Genomic DNA, 17,439 nt, shown 5'->3' with positions numbered 1-17,439 from the left:
GGAGATGGGGGAGAGCGTGGCAGGGCTAGTGTCACTTCAGGGCATGTCCCATGGGATGGGCTGTCACCAACCAAATGGGCTGGGGGAGCCTCGGAGCTCCTGGAGGGCCCAAAGGGACTGGGGGGACGAAGCCACAGGGGTGGTCCCCAGGCAGGGGCAGCTCCAGAGCACCGGGAGCTGACGGGGGGACACGGCCAGGGGTGGGGTGTGCATGGGGTGACACTGCAGCCCCCCCTGCGCACCCCAAATCCCGCAGCCCATCCCGGGGCACGGCCGGATGCAGCTGGAGCAGCTGCCTGTGACACACCAGCGCCTGCAGCACAGCCACCAGCTCCTAAATAAATTCCGAGCCGGCTGAACTGTTAAGTCAGCAGAAGCCGGAGCCTCCGAAGAGATTTACTGCAAATGAAATCTGGGGGCGAGGCAGGGGAGGGGGGCAGTGCCCCCCACACTCACTGGCCACGCTCAGGGTGATGGGCTGGCTCGTCTTGTTGTCGCCGTTCTTGTCATTCACCGCCTGCACGTAGTAACGCCCCGCGTCCGGGGCCACCGTGGACAGGATGACCAGGGTGTTCTCCAGCGTGATGGCTCTGGGGGAGCACGGGGAGCTGGTCACATCGAGCTGGGACCCCCAGTCCCCACCCAGCACCCTCACCTGCCTGGGGGCACCCCCACGGGACCCCCTCCTCTCCCCCACCTGCCCAACCCCAGGATTCCCTGAGCCCAAGCAGAGCCCACAGGATGGTGCAGACTCCCAGGATTTCTCTTTTTTTTTCCCGTTTTTTACTTAATGGAACGACCTAATCTGCTGGAAACATAAAATGCTGTGGGGAATATGTTTTTTTGCCATTAAATATGAGATAAAGGAGTTTTATCTCCTCAATCCCGCTTTGCAAATCGAAAGGAGACCACTTCAATTCCTGCATAATGGGGGTTACAAATTCAATTCCTGCAGGCTGTGGCTGCCAGGACTCCGGCAGCACCGGGATCTGCCACAGCTCCGTGCGGACACCTGGCACACGCGTGTGTGCCGTGCTTGGCTCTATCCCACCCTCTCTCCAGCCTTCCTCCCTCTTGTTTTCAGTTTTTGTTAAGGAATCCCTTTCTCTGGTGGCAAACAGAGCCATTGGTCACCGGGCGTGTCCCGGGGCTTTAGCACGGTGCGCTCGAGGTGTTGGTTAAACACCCTTAGCGTGGGGACGAGAGGAAATGCAGGATGCTGGGGGGTTCCTGGGGGTTCCGGGGGGATCCTGGCGGTTCCGGGGGGATCCTGGGCGTGCTCACATGCGGCTGCTGGGGGAGATTTTCCGTCCATCTCGGAACCAGGTGACCTGGGGCTGCGGGAAGCTGGCGATGCGGGGCGCACGGATGACGGCCGCCTCGCCGTGGGACACGCTCTGCTGCGTCTCGCTGTCCTCGAAGCTCCCCATGTCTGCAGGACAGCGGAGAGAACCGTGCCAGGGGCTGGGGATGCGCCCAGGGAGCCAGCCCCGGGTCTGGGGTTTGTGGGGTGGGCTCCTCGGAGGATGGGGCTGCTCCCGGTGCCCTCCTCGGCTGGCTCGGGGTGGGGGATTTGGGGCGGCTCAGATCCCACCGGATCCCCATGAAGGACCTGGAGCCCCATCACCCTTGCGCTGGGTCAGGACCCCCGTCCGAGTGTCCCCCACCACAGACAGGCTGCAGGCACAGCAGGGAGGGCCCGGTCCCGGGGCTCCCCGGTCCCGGGGCTCCCCAGCCTCGCTCCGCTCCCCATCCCGTGTCCCGGTGCCGGGAGCATCCCAGCATGACCCTGACTCCACCTGCCCCACCTCACCCTGCAATCCCAGGCTGGGAGCACTCAGCACTTGTGGGAGACTGAGGGAAGCGGGGGGGGCATGGAGGAGGGGGGTGGGACAGGGGATTTTTATTGACTTCCTTAATTGCTGTAATTAAAAACATGTAAAGAATCCTTTTTTAACGACTTTGCCATTATCATTAGTTGTTAGCACAGCTGCCTTATTAATTTCTCATTATCCTCCTGATTTGTCACTGCTCCTCAGGAGGTGTTTAAGGCGATGGGACTGGGGCTGTCCCGGAGACAAGGGCTGCCAGAGAGGGTCAGGTCCCTTCGGGGGACAGAGCCACCATCCCTGGCCTCGGCACTCTCATCTCCTCCTTAAATCGCAGGACATTCTCAGCGTCACCCCAGGGATGCTCCAGACGTCCCTCCCGGCATTGCCGCAGGGACGCTCCCATGTCACTGCCAGAGTCACCCCAGGGACGCTCTGATGTCACTGCCAGAGTCACCCCAGGGACGCTCTGATGTCACTGCCAGAGTCACCCCAGGGACGCTCTGATGTCACTGCCAGAGTCACCCCAGGGACACCCTGATGTCACTGCCGGAGTCACCCCAGGGACACCCCGATGTCACTGCCGGAGTCACCCCAGGGACGCTCTGATGTCACTGCCGGAGTCACCCCAGGGACGCTCCGATGTCCCTGCCGGAGTCACCCCAGGGACGCTCTGATGTCACTGCCGGAATCACCCCAGGGACACCCTGATGTCACTGCCGGAGTCACCCCAGGGACGCTCTGATGTCACTGCCGGAGTCACCCCAGGGACGCTCCGATGTCCCTGCCCAGGGATGCTGCAGGCTCGCTCGTGCTGGCCATGAGTGGCACCAACAGCAGAGCTGTCCCCCAGCGCCGGGAGCTGTCCCCGTGCTGTCCCCACGGAGCAGGACGGTCACTTACAGGCCACCTGCACCTCGGTCTGGCGCTGCAGCAGGGCTCCCATGCGGTTGCGGACGATGCAGCGGTAGAAGCCGGCGTGGGTGCGGTCCAGCGAGGTGATCATGTACCTGCGGGAGGGGAACCAGCACTGAGGGGACATCCGTGCCACTGTCACAGCCCCGCGGAGGGGCTGCAGGTCCTGCACAGCCTCCTGTGCCAGGAGCCGCTGCTGGAGGTGTGTGGTGGATGTGGATACTGAGCCGTGGATGCTCGTGCGGGCCGGGGGGACACCCCAGTGTCCCTCAGTGCCACGCAGGGACTCGCGGACACCCGCACCGGAGCCGTTTCCGTGCACAGGGCGGTGACTGCCACCAGCCCGGGGGCTGGATGTGACCCAGCGCCACCAGCCGCTGTCCTGAGCAGTGACGCTGCTGGTGTCGCTCAGCCCGGACCTGAGAGCGGCTCCGATGAATCCCGGCTGAGCTCCCCTTATCACCCCCGAGCCTGCTCTTATCAGCCGCCAGCGCCAGCAGCCGCTGAGGAGATAAAGGAAATCTCCACATCTCCACTCGAGCACCCCCCGAGCATCGCCGCGCTCCCCGAGCCGGACCCTGCTGCCACCAGGCCGTGCCCACCCCTGGAGCTCGTGTTTCATCCCCTAAAAACAGACGGGGGAGCCTCGGGGGGCCCGGCGGGCGCTGCAGAGTCGCCGTCCCCGACGGGGAGCGCTGCGAGATAAAGCAGAGAGGGAATAAATAAAGCAAGCTCAGCCCTCCTTGCCCAAAATCTAATCTTGCGTTAAAACCCGCCGCGGGCTCTTTCGGCAGAGCTTTGTTTGTTCTTCTGAGAACTGAGCGTAAATTAAACTTTCATAAGACCTGAGGAGCGCGTTGCCTGTGCCGGGAGCGCAGCGGGGCCCCGCGCCCACCTCCCCGCACGGGAGGGGGTGACAGGGGACACCGGGCTCCCCCCTCGCCCTGGGGACACGGCGGGACCGGCACTGATCCCGCTGTGACACCCACCCAGCCGCCCACCCACTCGGGGTCACCCGTCCCCGCGGGAGGAGGGACGCTGCCCTTTGGGAACGAGTCCTTGAGTGTCACGGCTGATATTTAAAAATGCTCCCCAGAGGCTTTAAATAAGATATTTCAATTCCACGGAGCTGTCAGGAACGGCTGCAGACGCCAGGAATAATGGGCCCGCTCTCCTTGCCGTGTCCTCGTTAATAAATCACACCGTGGCTCCCGAACACACGCTCGGGGATGGACGCACGGCTGGACGGACACACAGCAGGCAGAGGGACACGCGTGTCCCCAGACAGATCCGTGTCCCCTCCAGACCCTCATTCCAGGACAGGGACAATGCAAAGCCACCAGCGCTGGCACAGCCCAAGGGACCCAAACCGGGTCACGGGGAGCACCCACGGGCACGGCACCTCCACGGGGAGCCTTGTCCCCAGACCAGGACACTCCAGTAGATGCAATTAAAGGGGCTTGGTCCCCACACACGGGAGCTGGAGGAGTTATTGAAGCAGCAGCTCTGCCACACACACCTCAGCAGCTGAAAATAGCCCGGAGAAAGGAAATCAATTCCCGGCGCAGCTCAGCCCGCAGTCATCAACCAAACCAGCACAGACTTTGTTCTCTCCCGCTCGCCTTCCACCGAGGCTTTTATCCAAGACCACTAGAATTCGATTTTCTTCCCCCATCACGCCTGGCTGGAAGGGGATGGGAATTGATTTCACCCCCAGTGTCACCCTCCCTGTCACCCCCTCACAGGGGATGTGCTGCGGGCAGGAGGGGTGGATGTCACCCCACGTATCCTCCCCAGTTTGTGCCACAGCTTCACGGCCAGGGGTTGCAGGGCCTTTGTTCCATGCAGGGCAGCAGCTCCTGCAGCTGGGACCGATCCCGGTGCCCCGGCCGGGTGGCTCTGTCCATCCGCCCCCGCTCCAGCCGGGACGGACGTGAAGCTGGCGCAGCTCCTGGCACAGCCCCGCCTGCTGACTCCGCTGTTCCAGGGGTTTGTTTGGCTTCTCTGCCAAGACGGAGGTTGACAGGGCATGGTCCGTGGGGAAAAGCCCTTCCACAGCGAGCGCTGACCCGCGCTGCTCCGTCAGGAAGCGGCTGCGTCCCTCTCAGCCCCGGGGTCAGGAGGGGGCTCCGAGGCTGCAGCCCCGTGCCGGGGGAGCGGCGCGTTTGCAGCGGCAGCTTTGGCACCGGATCGGTCTGACAGATGGATGGCTGCATGCCGGGAATGACAGCCTGTCCGTCCGTCCGTCCGTCCATCCATCCATCCATCCATCCAGGACAGGGCCCAGCTCCTCACTGAGCCATCCTCTGTTCCCATCGCTCCGGCTCAGCCCTGCCCCAGCCCCAGCCGTGCCTCTGTTTTTGTAGGGTTGCTGAGGAGCGTGGGGCTGACGCTGCCGAATTATTCTTAGATTGAGGGGGTGGAGAAAGGCCGGGAAAAGCAGCAGCCAAAGGATTTGATCCATCAAATCGAAAGCCAGAAAAGTGCAGAAATCGGTGAGGTTCTTCCAACGCCGCCCAGTAACAGCAACAGCTGGATGGGATTTGGGATGGAAGCACACTGGCACAGTCCCCTTTGATTAATATCCCGCATAACGACTAATTAATTCTGGAGGGGACGTGTGTTTGAATAGTTACTGTGGGATAATGAAATGTCAAGTGAGCATTAAAACACACTTAGCAGAGGTTTAACGACTCGAAGCATCCGAGCGCGTGTCCCGGCCCCTGCTCCGGGCCAGCGCTCGATGAGGCCGCGAGCACCCCCCTGGAGCTCCATCAGCCCCGCTTAACTGGGCTATTGGATCTCAATTAGCTCCCGATAGGAACGGGAAAATCTCTGCTTGCATCCACGTGGCGGCTGCCTCTCCTCCTGCCCGGAGTGTTTCCCCTCGGCCGCGGGAGTTGTGCAGCCCCGTAAATCGCTGCCTCAATTGGCCCTGCCAGAACAATGAGCTGTTTAATAATTAATGCTCGTGTATTAATTAACCAGCCTCCTTCCTGCGGAGCGGGGACGGAGCGAGCCTCGATCCGTGTTGCGGCATCCGGAGGGTTTTGGTGCATTGCTGAGCACGGCCTTGGCCAGCTCCCAGCCCCGGGGGCATCTCCCTGTCCCCTCCTGAGCCTCTCCAAGATCCCAGCAAGGACATTCCCGCTGCCACCCCAGCCCTGCTGTGCCCACGGCTCCTCAGGCCAATATTCCAGCGTCCCCATGATCCCAAACGAGGCACAGGGACAGGCTGGAGCCTCCCCAGCACAAGTTTTTCCCAGGAAAAGCCACGCCACGCTGCCAGCGCTCCTCATCCCGTGGTGATGCCAAAGGTGACGCAGGCCAGGCTGGAGCCACCAGGAACGCCCTGCTGGATCCAACCCTTCCAATGTTCTTCTGCTCCCATTAATTAACTGATCGCATGGTAATTAGCTCCCCACGGCAGAGGGATGGGCTTCACACTTGGGCTGGCAACCAGAGCCGGGATGAGCTCCCAGTGAGCAGATTCCAGCAGGAATCCAGGGGTGATCCATCCTGTTTGCCTCAGGTCTGGGATTTTCAGAGGCTCCCGGCTCTGTATTTTACATAATTTGGGGACCAGCTCTGGGCATTAAACATTTGGGATCCTTGCTAGGCCATAAAGTCACACCAGGGTCCAGTTGTGCCCCTGGGACACCCCAAAACAGCCCAGTGAGGAGCAGAGGTTGAAAGATCCCCAAATCTGCCCCAAATCTCGGTGAGCCCATGCAGAAAGGCTCCTGGAAGGAGATGGAGATGGATCAGAGACACCACGTGCTGGAAAACCCACCCCAGGGCTGGCAGGGGGTGACACGGGGAGGCTCAGCTGTGCCAGCCCGGCTTGGCAGAGGGGAGCTGGGGCAAAGCCAGCTGGAGCTGGAGATGGAATTACACTTTTCCAAGCTCCAGCAAAGCGGATCTGGGCTCTTGAGAGGAGGTGGGGAATCCTTCAGTAGCTGCTGGACTCCTGCACCAGCTGTGGAGGCCATGAGGAGCTGATTTAGGAGCCAGAAGATGCATCCCTATGGATGGGAGTCTGTCCAGAGGTAATCTATGTGTAAGGTAATTTCCGAAGGCAGCAGGACTCGATGCAGCCCTTAATAGGACAATCTCATGTGATAAATTACCAGACCCAACTAATCTGCATGTTAAATTTCTTGTATGAGAAATAAATATCCTCAATTCACCAGAGAAGCGCTTTCCTTCCGAGGATTTCATTAAAGACATCGAGCTGCCTGATTTGCATGTTATGATTCCTCATACGAGGAGAGCCCGGCACCGGAGAGATCCCGGAGGGAAAACCAGAGCTGGGCCTGGACAGCCGAGTGTGTGGTGTCAGTGACACCTCAGGGACACCCCAGGGACACCTCAGGGACACCTCAGGGACAGAGGGATGGCACTGTGGGCTCCCCAAAGCGGGAATTCCATGGGAATCCTGCACCCCATGCCAGCGGCAGGGAATGGAGGGAGCAAGGAGAGGGGAAGGCAGATCCTCGATCCCATTCCATGCACCAGGGATGCTCCTGGGATCACGGACAGAGCCAGGCTGATCCCTGACCCCCTCAGAACCCAGGGATGCTCCCAAGGGAGGATGTCTCCACACACACAGAGCCAGGCTGCTGCTCAATCCCTCGGGATCCTGCTCGATCCCCTGGGATGCTCCTGAGGGAAGAGAGTTCTGCATGCGCGTGGATCCAAGCTGGGATGCTCCCAGGGACGCTCCGGGGAGATGGGTCCATGATCACGCACCGAGCCAGGTTCCCGATCCCCCCCAGCCCCCAGGGAGGGCTCCGGGGAGGGGATGATTCCAGAAGCACACAGCCCCAGGCTGCTCCCCGCTCCCTCCGGAGTCCCTCAGCACACCCAATCCCCCGGAGGCTCCTCGGGGAGCCGTGATCCCGCAGGGATGCTCCCGAGGGATCAGCTCCCCGCGGAGGCACCGCCGTGGTCCTGCCCGGCTCGGGACGAGGCTCAGGCCGAGCCCGTTGCCCACCTGGCCCTTGGCGAGCTCCAAGAGCCGCTCCGGTGGCGGCGGCAGCGCTGCGGGAAGGAAAGGGCTGTCGCCATGGAAACGCTGCCAAACTGGGAGTGCGGCTCTTTCCCTGGAAACGCGGCGTGAGCTCCTCCGACCACCGGCGAGGCGGCTGGAGGTGGGCAGAGGGACAGCAAGCAGAGCCCACCGCCCCCCAAAACGGGGCTAATGCACAAGGGCCACCGCAGCCGGCGGTGCCGGAGGAATTCCCTGCTCAGGACAGGACGCGAGGAGCAGCGGTGAGGATGACGAGGATGGAATGCTTGGAGACACAGCCCTGGTGAAGCCACTAAACCTGGCTGGGAGCCGGTGGCGAGGCCACCGAGCCTTGCTGGGAACCACGAGGCGATGCCACCGAGCCCGGCCAGTCCCCAGGCACAGCCCTCCGCAGCACATTGTCCTCTCCAGAGCCTCCCTCATGGCACAGCCGGGCTCTGGAGAACGTCCCCCTGTCCCTGGGCCGGGGGACACACTGCAGCACCGAGCTGGGAGGGACTGGTGCCCCCCAAACCCCTCACCCACGGCGCCGATGCGCCCAGAGCCGTCCCCGGCCCCACATGGCCAAGAACATCCCCGAGCCTCCCCGGCCAGCAGCACCAGCCCTCCCCTCTCCGAGGATTACTCTGTTTCTAAACTCGTTAACTTTTAATTACAACCTTCCCACTGCCTGAGCGGGCTGGCTCGGCGCCACCGACAGCTCTATTAAAATTTAATTTCTGCCCATCATAACTAATTTTGGTCCTTCGCCTTCTCACCAGCAGCCTCCAGTGCCAGGCAAGACAGCCAAAGCCTCATCTCCACACTCCAAATCCCCACGGAGCCGCGGGCAGAGCCAAGGGACGCTGGCAGGTTCCGGGGGGAGCCCAGCAGGGATTTGCACGGCGGCTTCTCTGCTCCCTTGGCTGCGCTGGGTTTGTTTGGGCTTTCCCCACGTGTTTGTTTGTTTGGTTTCTCGCTTCCTTCCTTAATCCTTTCTGCCTGGATGCTGGAACTGGGGGCTCCGGGGGAGGGGAGTCACCTTGGAGCAGGGGTGCAGGGATGCAGGGATGCAGGGATGCAGGGATACAGGGACGCAGGGATGCAGGGATGCAGGGATGAAGGGATGAAGGGATGCAGGGATGCTGGGATACAAGGATGCAGGGATTCTGGGATACAGGGATGCAGGGATGAAGGGATGCAGGGAGGCAGGGATGCAGGGATGCAGGGATGCAGGGATGCAGGGATGCAGGGATACAGGGATGCAGGGATGAAGGGATGCAGGGATGCAGGGATTCTGGGATGCAGGGGTGCAGGGATGAAGGGATGCAGGGAGGCAGGGATGCAGGGAGGCAGGGATAAAGGGATGCAGGGATGCAGGGATGAAGGGAGGCAGGGATGTGGAGCTGTCAGGCATCCCTGAGCACAGACACTGCTGCTGGACCCTTTCCTACTGAAGGGTCAACAGAGGCACGGGTCAAACCCAAGAGAAATCTGGCAAAAGGAGTCAGAATCTCCATGCTGGGTTTGGAGGTGACCCCCTGGCGCCCCAAGGCACTCCCAGTACCCAGCAGAGCCCAGGATCAGCGCCCTGAGCTCTTTCTCCTGCCTGGGAGAGAGCTGCACCCCTGGCAGGAGCGAGCTGGGGGAACTCTGGGGCTCCACAGGTCTCTGAACTTCCACACCGTGCCAAGGGTGTCCCACAGGGCAGCCAGGGCCTCAGGGCACTGCAGAGCTGCAGCCACCACGGCTCAGGAGGGGACAGTCCCCAGGGTCCCCGAGGAGGGCCGGGGCTCCAGGATCCCAGCACAGCACACGACATCACCCAGCCGCTCTCTCTGCGTTCCCGGCATCCCGGAGCAGCCCCGCGTTGCTACAGCAACACGAAGCCTTTGGATTCGATGCCTGGAAAGGGGGAACGGCTTGTCTCGACCTGAATTATTGATTAAAACAGAGAGGATGACACACGCACACACACACACACACACTCAGAGGCGACGACAAGAGGTGCCCGCCTTGATTTAAAGGCCATCTCCGAGGGGCTGGAGTCGCGCTGTGCCAGGATCAGTTGGCACTCGGGGCTGGATCTGGGCACTCTCTCCCACCATCCAGCCTTGCCCCTTCCCCGCCCGGCTGTTCCCAGGGAGCCAGGCGTGGGCTGTGATCCTCAGCCCGGTGTTAAGGTGTTAATCCGCTTGTGCAAACACCTCGTCCCCGGTGTTGACCCGCTTCAGCTCCCCCCGTTTGCTCTTCAAACAGAGCCGGCGGCTCCGGGGCTGCCAAGCGCTGCCTCTGCCGCCTCCCAGGATCCAGCCCTGGCACTGGGACTGGCGTGACGGGAGGGATTTGCCAGGGATGCTCTGGAAGGCTCAGAATCCCAGAGTCACTGAGGCTGGAAGAGAATTCCAAGGTCATGGTGTCCAAACTGTGCCCAACCCCAGAGCTCTCAGCGCCACCTCCAGTTTTCCTTGGACACCTCCAGGGATGAGGACTCCAAACCTCCCTGAGCAGCCCCTTTCCCCTGCCTGGCCGCCCTTTCCAGACTCACCGGTATTCCAGGGAGAACTTGGTGAGCTCCCGGCTGTTGTGCAGCCACTTGAACTCGAGGGGCCAGCTGCCCTCGGCCATGCAGGTCAGCACCAGCCGGTTCCCCTCCAGGTGCACCTGGCTCCGCACCGGCTCCGTCTTGAAGTACGGGGAGACATCGTCTGTGGAGAGAGGAGGGAGTGGGATCAGGGCCCCCCATCCTGTCAGCCCCACTGAACACTCAGCGCCGCTGCCCCAATAAAATGATCTTTAAGGTTTCTTCCATCCCAAAGCGTTCCACGATTCCATCGGCATCACCCCGTGGCCACCTCACTGTCCCCTGCCCCAGCCAAGCCACCCAGCCCCCCTCCCTGTCCCTTGTCCCTCCCTGAGCCGTTCCAGCAGCCCCTCCACGAGGGCTCAGCTCGCTGCAGGTTTATCTAAGCTGCTTCTTTGCTTTATTCCCGGCTCCCTTTGTAGCATCTCCGAGCTTTTAACTCGGGGGGTGAAGGGGCGGAGGGGCTGCGAGCGGAGCGAGGCAGAACCACTTACTCCTCTCCTGTTTTATTTGCTAAGTAAAACTATAAATCGAACCACACAGCTCCATTTTCTGCTTAACAAATGGAAGCCCTTTTACTTCAAAGGCACATTCATATTCCCCAGCAGCTTTCAAGTGCACGTTCAATCACAGCTCTGGGTTTTTTCTTTGGGGTAGGGCTTTGCTTTCTTGTCTGCTCGAGCTGAATTGGTGCAGTGAATCCCGAGGCAGTGCCCACCACCCTGGCGGTGTGACAGGAGTTTGTGGGAGCTCAGAGACCCCCTCAGAGCTGCATCGGGGGCGCCTCTGCTCGGTCCTGGCTCCTGCACAGCCAGGTGGAAATGCCCAGTGGATTTACACCCTCCTGCCTGGCAAAGGAGCTCCTGTGCAGGCTGGGTTTGCCCTGGCGCTGGATGCCAGGGGAGTCATTAGGAAGGGAAGGAGCAGCTTGTGGCTCGGTAATTTAATCTTCCTCTCCGACCTTCAGCAGCGCCGGCTGGAAGGGGCAGCCCTCACTCATCCCGGTGTTCCTGCCTTAGATCCGGGATGGATCCGGACATTGGGACACCAGGGCGTGGCAGCCCAGCGTGTCCCGGGGGCCACGGGGGCTCCTCGGTGCCCCGGCTGTGAGGTTTGGCACCAGCCCCACCCATGGGCACCCTGTTCCCCGGGTTGGGGAGCTCACGGCAGCCCCACAGCGCTCGGAGTGGGGACACGGGAGCCCCAGGAGTGGGGACACGGGAGCCCCAGGAGTGGGGACACAGGAGCCCCAGGAGTGGGGACACGGGAGCCCCAGGAGTGGGGACACGGGAGCCCCAGGAGTGGGGACACAGGAGCCCCAGGAGTGGGGACACGGGAGCCCCAGGGCTCGCAGGAACATCCCAGTGTGGTATCTGTGTCACCTGTGCGTGGTGGTGGCTGCACGTGTCCCCACCAAAGCTTGACCCTCCAGGCCAGGGTTTCGCCCACGCCACCCTGGAGACTTTGGGATTACGGCAGTGCCCAGATGGGGACGTGGCACAGCCAGATGGCAGCTGGGGATCCAAACACCTCCCGCATGGAACCGCTAAATGAGCCGTGCACCACGCTGGGGTCCGCTGGGCGCAACGCAGCAGTGGGGAGGATCCAAGCACGGCACAACGGGCTGATCCCCAGGGAATGCTGATCCCCAGGGAATGCTGAACCCCAGGGAATGCCGATCCCCAGGGAATGCTGAACCCCAGGGAATGCTGATCCCCAGGGAATGCTGATCCCCAGGGAATGCTGAACCCCAGGGAATGCTGAACCCCAGGGAATGCCGATCCCCAGGGAATGCTGAACCCCAGGGAATGCTGAACCCCAGGGAATGCTGATCCCCAGGGAATGCTGATCCCCAGGGAATGCTGATCCCCAGGGAATGCTGAACCCCAGGGAATGCTGATCCCCAGGAAATGCTGAACCCCAGGGGATGCTGATCCCCAGGGAATGCTGAACCCCAGGGAATGCTGAACCCCAGGGAATGCCGATCCCCAGGGAATGCTGAACCCCAGGGAATGCTGATCCCCAGGGAATGCTGAACCCCAGGGAATGCCGATTCCCAGGGAATGCCGATCCCCAGGGAATGCTGATCCCTCAGGAGCACCAGGCCATGCTGCCAGGGTCCAGCCGAGCGCTCCGATGGCACAGTGGGACTGACACCTGGTGTGCCCAGTGATCCCCCCGCACCCAGCCAGCACCCAGTGCCTGGGAGACGTTTGGGAAGAGTTTGGGAAGTGTTTGGGAGGCGTTTAGGAAGCGTTTGGAAAACTTGGGAAGCGTCTGGGAGGCGTTTGGGAGCATTGGGGAAGCGTTTGGGAAGCGTTTGGGAAGCGTTTGGGAAGCGTTTGGGAAGCGTTTGGGAAGCGTTTGTGGAGCGTTTTGGAGGCGTTTGGGGAGCGTTTGGGAGGCGTTTGGGGAGCGTTTGGGGAGCGTTTGGGAGGCGTTTGGGGAGCGTTTGGGGAGTGTTTGGGAAGCGTTTGGGAAGTGTTTGGGGAGCGTTTGGGAAGCGGGGTGCTGCCTGCGCACCTTCCCCTGGGCCCGCCTGCCGTTTGCATCCATCCTAATTTGATTTTAAGCAGCTAAGGCTCATCACGCTTTGAAGCGCCCGAGCCATCTGTTCTGCATTAAGGGGTGAAAAACGGCGCAGAGCAGGAGAGGCGGCTCCTAATTCCACATGGATCGTTCCGTGCTGATCCTCCCGCAAAGGTCACAGTGGCCGCCCCGCGCCCCCCGCGCCCCCAGAAAGGCAAAGCCGCCCCAACTACGGCAGGGCACAGCGGGGATGGGGATCCTGGCGGTCCCCTGTGAGGGGTGATGGTGGCACTGAGCCCGAGTGGAATCCTCCTCATCCTTCCTGGAGCCTCTCCAAGGAGCCCAACCCAGTGCCAGGGGTGGCTGGAGGAGAGGAGGGATCGGGGAGGGGAACGTGGCTCGTTAATCCCGAGGATTCCAGAGAGGCCTCCAGGGACAAGTCCGGGTGTTCCTGGTGTTCCCAGGGGATGCCCCACACCAGCTCTTGGAGGAGAGGAGAGTGGGGGGCCCCAATGCTGAACAGCGCAGCCCCCTTATCCCCAGCCCTTTCTGCAGCCCTCCCGGCCTCAGTTTCCCTCTCCAGCTGCACCAGCCATCCCAGCTCTGCTCCCTGGGGACAGCTGCGCTCTCCCACCATCCCTGACAGGCCCTGGCAGCACCAAATCCAATTCCATGGAGCTCCCATGGGTGGGAGCTGCCAGTCCCCGGGCTCAGGGGGAGGGTTCCCGGTGGGTGCCAGCCTGGTCCCCCCGCGAACGAAGGGTCATTACCGCTCATTCCGCCTCTCCCCCATCTGTTGTGACTGTTTACACTCCACTTGCTAATTAGAGGCTAATTAGTTGGTGCAGAAATTCATCACTTTCCAAACACAGGCGGCAGCGAGGGGCGTCTCCGGGAACATCTGCACATCTGCCGGCGGCACGGGACACCGCGGAGCTCCTGTGCCACCCCCTGCCACTCCGGGCGGTGTCACCAGTGTCCCCTCCACAAGCGAAAGTGCCACCAAGCCCCTCTGTCCCCAGCCTGCCCTCACCGCTGACCCCGGGGCTGAGCTGAGCTGCTGGATGCGATTCCAAAGGCTGCGAAAAGGGAAGGGGGACAGCGACAGGGACGGTCCCCGCCGGTGACAACCTAATGCCAGGCCCTGGCACGGCACTAATCCCGCCTAATGGGATCAGGATCTTGGCCGCGGCACTTTAGTTACATCAGGGCCGGCGGGGCATTAGAGCCCGAGCGGGCTCGGATGTAGGGCAGGGCTCCCCAAAGAGCCCTAATGGATCCTAATTCCCGGCCCTAATGGGCGAGCTGGGAACTAAGCTCCCCTCTCCCCGGCTCCAAATCCCTCTTGATGGGAAGGGACGGGCAGTTTTAAGCCTGGAGGAATCCCGGAATGGCTGCCAAGGGCACGGCTGTGCCTGGCAGCTGCTGGCAGGGGGGTGGGGGGGATGCAGGGGCAGCCCCCTCCTTCTCCCTTGGCTCTCAGAGGCGAGGTGGGGATGAGGGCACGAGATCCAAGCCCACAGCGGAACTGGGGGCACCAGGGGACAGCCGGGTCCTGCCTGGCACCGCCATCCAGGGGACAGCACGGTGCCCATCCCTGCTTGGGCTCAGCACGGTGTCACCAGCCCTAAGGGACAGGAGTGACTCCATCCCCGCCCAGCTCAGCCTCCGGCAGCCCAGCTCCTGCTGAGTACCGGGATTCAGGAACGCCAAGGGACAGGGACCTGGGGGATGTCCTGAACCCAGCCCAGCTCCAGGTACCCGACAGAGCCCAACCAGCACCAGGGAGCTCGGGGAAAACAACTCCATCCTCTTCCTCCTTCCCAACAACCCCTCTTTGGCCCCACCAGGACGCGGCTGGTGCAGTTCTGGGAAGCGCCCAAACCCCGCCTGGAGCACAGAGAGGGGACACAGCCATGTCCCTGCTCCCCCCACAGCCTCCCAGGACCCCCCATCCCATCCCCACCCAAAACGGAGGCTGCAAAGGAGGATGCCAGCCCGGGAAGGAAGATGCCAACCCTCCAGGAGCGGTGGCACGGCCGCCTGGCACTGCTCCCACCCCGGCCCCCCCAGCACGGGGAGATGGAGCTAAATCTCCTCGGCATCAGACTCTCGCTGGCTCCGCAGCACGAAGAGATTAAAAAACAATAAAGAGAAAGCGAAACCCTCCGCTATAATTACCAGCCTTTAGCCGCCAGCGGAGGCAGGAGGGAGGGAGGCAAGGAAAAAGGGGGAAAAAGAAACAGAGGAGAAGAAGAAATCCACTAAAATTTTAATAGGAACCACTGCATTTAATTTAACGACACATTTTTTCAATTACCAGAATAATTGTTTTATTCATAAAACGAGTTTCAATAAGAGGGTAATTTTCCTTTGTTTTTATTATTCATTTGTGGAACATATTCACGGTGCGGTTCCCCAGAGCTGCCTCCCCACATCTGGGCAGGGGGGGAAAAAAACAGCGGGGCCCCCCAAAAACAGCACCCAGGGGTGTCCCCGAGCACCCCGGTGGGGTCACAGCCTCAGCTGTGGAGAGGCGGCCCCAGGGGACCCATCCCGGCCATCCGAGGGGTGATGGGGACACGGTGGCCCTGGGGACAGGTGAATCCCTGCCCGAGCAGCTCGGCCAAGTCCCACTCCCGGCTTTGTGGGATGCCAGGTGGGGAAGCATCAATTTTTTCAGCGGACGCAGGTAAAGCCAGCAGGTCAATTCAGTGGCAGCCCTGTCCCCAAGGGCACGGAGCCACCGCCACGTCCCCGGGGGCGCGGAGCGCGGCCCCAGCTGCTCCCGGTGTCCCCAGGTGAGGCCCTGTCGCGGTCCCCGGTGGCGGGAGGCAGGTGCGGGGGGATTAGCGGCTCTCCCCGCCGCTGCCGGAGCCATTAGCATTCCTGAGACACGGCTCCATCCCCTTAATAAAAAGCAAACACGGAATTGAAATGCAGAGAGCTGCCGGCACCTGGGGAGACGCGGAGCGCGACGCTGCTGCCAGGAGGGCACCGAGGGGCAAGGCTCGGGCTGGGAGTGCCAAGGATGAAGCCAAGAATGAGTCAGAGTGGTTTGGGAACCTCGGCTGAGTCCTGCTCGCCCTCCTCCCACCGCCTGGGCAGGTGCAGAGCAGCGTGAGCCGCACCCTGCAGCCTCCCAGGGGGTCCCATAGCGGTGGCAGCGGGGCAGGACGGCTCCGTCCTCCTCATGCCATCAGCACCACGGCCAAAGTCACGGAGTCACCGAATCCCGGAGTGGTTTGGGTTGGGGATGTCCTCAGGATCCACCCGGTCCCACCCCATCCATGGACAGGGACACCTCCCACTGTCCCAGGCTGCTCCAAGCCCCAGTGTCCAGCCTGGCACTGCCAGGGATCCAGGGACAGCCCCAGCTGCTCTGGGCACCTGTGCCAGGGCCTGCCCACCCTCACAATAAATAATTTCTTCCATGAGATCCATCCCAGCATCGGCCCTCGGTCCTGATCCCAGCAGAGCTGGCCCTGGAGCAGCACAGGGACACTCAGCTGGCCCTGGAGCAGTGCAGGGACACCCAGCTGGCCCTGGGGCAGTGCAGGGACACCCAGCTGGCCCTGGAGGAGCCACAGGGACACCCAGCTGGCCCCGGAGCAGTGCAGGGACACTCAGCTGGCCCTGGAGCAGCACAGGGACACCCAGCTGGCCCTGGAGCAGTGCAGGGACACTCAGCTGGCCCTGGGGCAGTGCAGGGACACCCAGCTGGCCCTGGAGCAGTGCAGGGACACCCAGCTGGCCCTGGAGGAGCCACAGGGACACCCAGCTGGCCCCGGAGCAGTGCAGGGACACTCAGCTGGCCCTGGAGCAGTGCAGGGACACTCAGCTGACCCTGGAGCAGTGCAGGGACACTCAGCTGGCCCTCGCTGTCCCCTCAGGCTGGGTTGGTGCCACAGGGCAGCCCCTCTGCCCGCACGGATCGGTGCCAAAGGCACCCGGCACAGTCCCACCCATCTCATCCCCAGGGATCAGCCCGGCTGCCCCGCACACCCCCACCCACGGCGTGTCTTTTGATGCGGGTTTTTTTGCCCTTTTTACTGAGAAAAAGACTTATAATTGCAGATGTGACCATTAATCCTCCCAACTTACTTTGTTCCCTTCCTTCCCTGCTTTCCCCTCCCTCCCTTCTCCCCCAGCTGAGACCAAGAGCTTTAAAACTCTCCTTCTGGCTATTAATTAAAAGCAACCTCTCCACTGCCGTGAGTGTACTTGCCATAAATTAATAGCAGCCTTCTTAATCAAATCTTATCTCCTCTGCAAGCGCCCGGCGCGCGGGGCCGGCTTGGTATCCCAGCTTGCCCAGCCGTGAAATGCAATTCCCAATGCTCCAATGGCCTTGGCAGCTCTGCTCCGTCCCCTCCTCCCCGGCTCGGGTACCTGTGCGGGCCCGGAGTCCCCACCTGGGCCGGGAGGGAGGAGAGGGGCCCGGCCACCCTGCGCGGAGGTGGCTCCCGGAGGACACGCTCCATTTCTCAGCCATTTACCGCGTTTATCCGCAGCCCCTGCGGACGGCACTCGCCTTCCTCAATTATTTAGGAGGGGTTCGGCGCTCCGAG

At 61.9% G+C, this 17,439-nt stretch overlaps 1 protein-coding gene across 1 annotated transcript in view; it reads right to left on the bottom strand.

The window, feature by feature from the left end:
* SDK2 (sidekick cell adhesion molecule 2) overlaps window positions 1–17,439 on the bottom strand; it is a 45,730-nt gene that overhangs the window by 16,039 nt on the left and 12,252 nt on the right. Inside the window, exons 2-5 of the mRNA XM_058852417.1 lie at window positions 10,304–10,463; window positions 2,733–2,839; window positions 1,285–1,432; window positions 457–590 (exon numbers count right to left, since the gene is read on the bottom strand). Of these exons, the coding sequence (XP_058708400.1) occupies window positions 457–590; window positions 1,285–1,432; window positions 2,733–2,839; window positions 10,304–10,463 (549 nt within the window). The remainder of the gene's footprint in view (window positions 1–456; window positions 591–1,284; window positions 1,433–2,732; window positions 2,840–10,303; window positions 10,464–17,439) is intronic.

This window comes from Poecile atricapillus, chromosome 17, assembly GCF_030490865.1.
Source record: "Poecile atricapillus isolate bPoeAtr1 chromosome 17, bPoeAtr1.hap1, whole genome shotgun sequence".
Classification (NCBI taxonomy): domain Eukaryota; kingdom Metazoa; phylum Chordata; class Aves; order Passeriformes; family Paridae; genus Poecile; species Poecile atricapillus.
The sequence above is the reverse complement of the archived record's forward strand: the minus strand, read 5'-3'. Positions and strand labels throughout refer to the sequence as shown.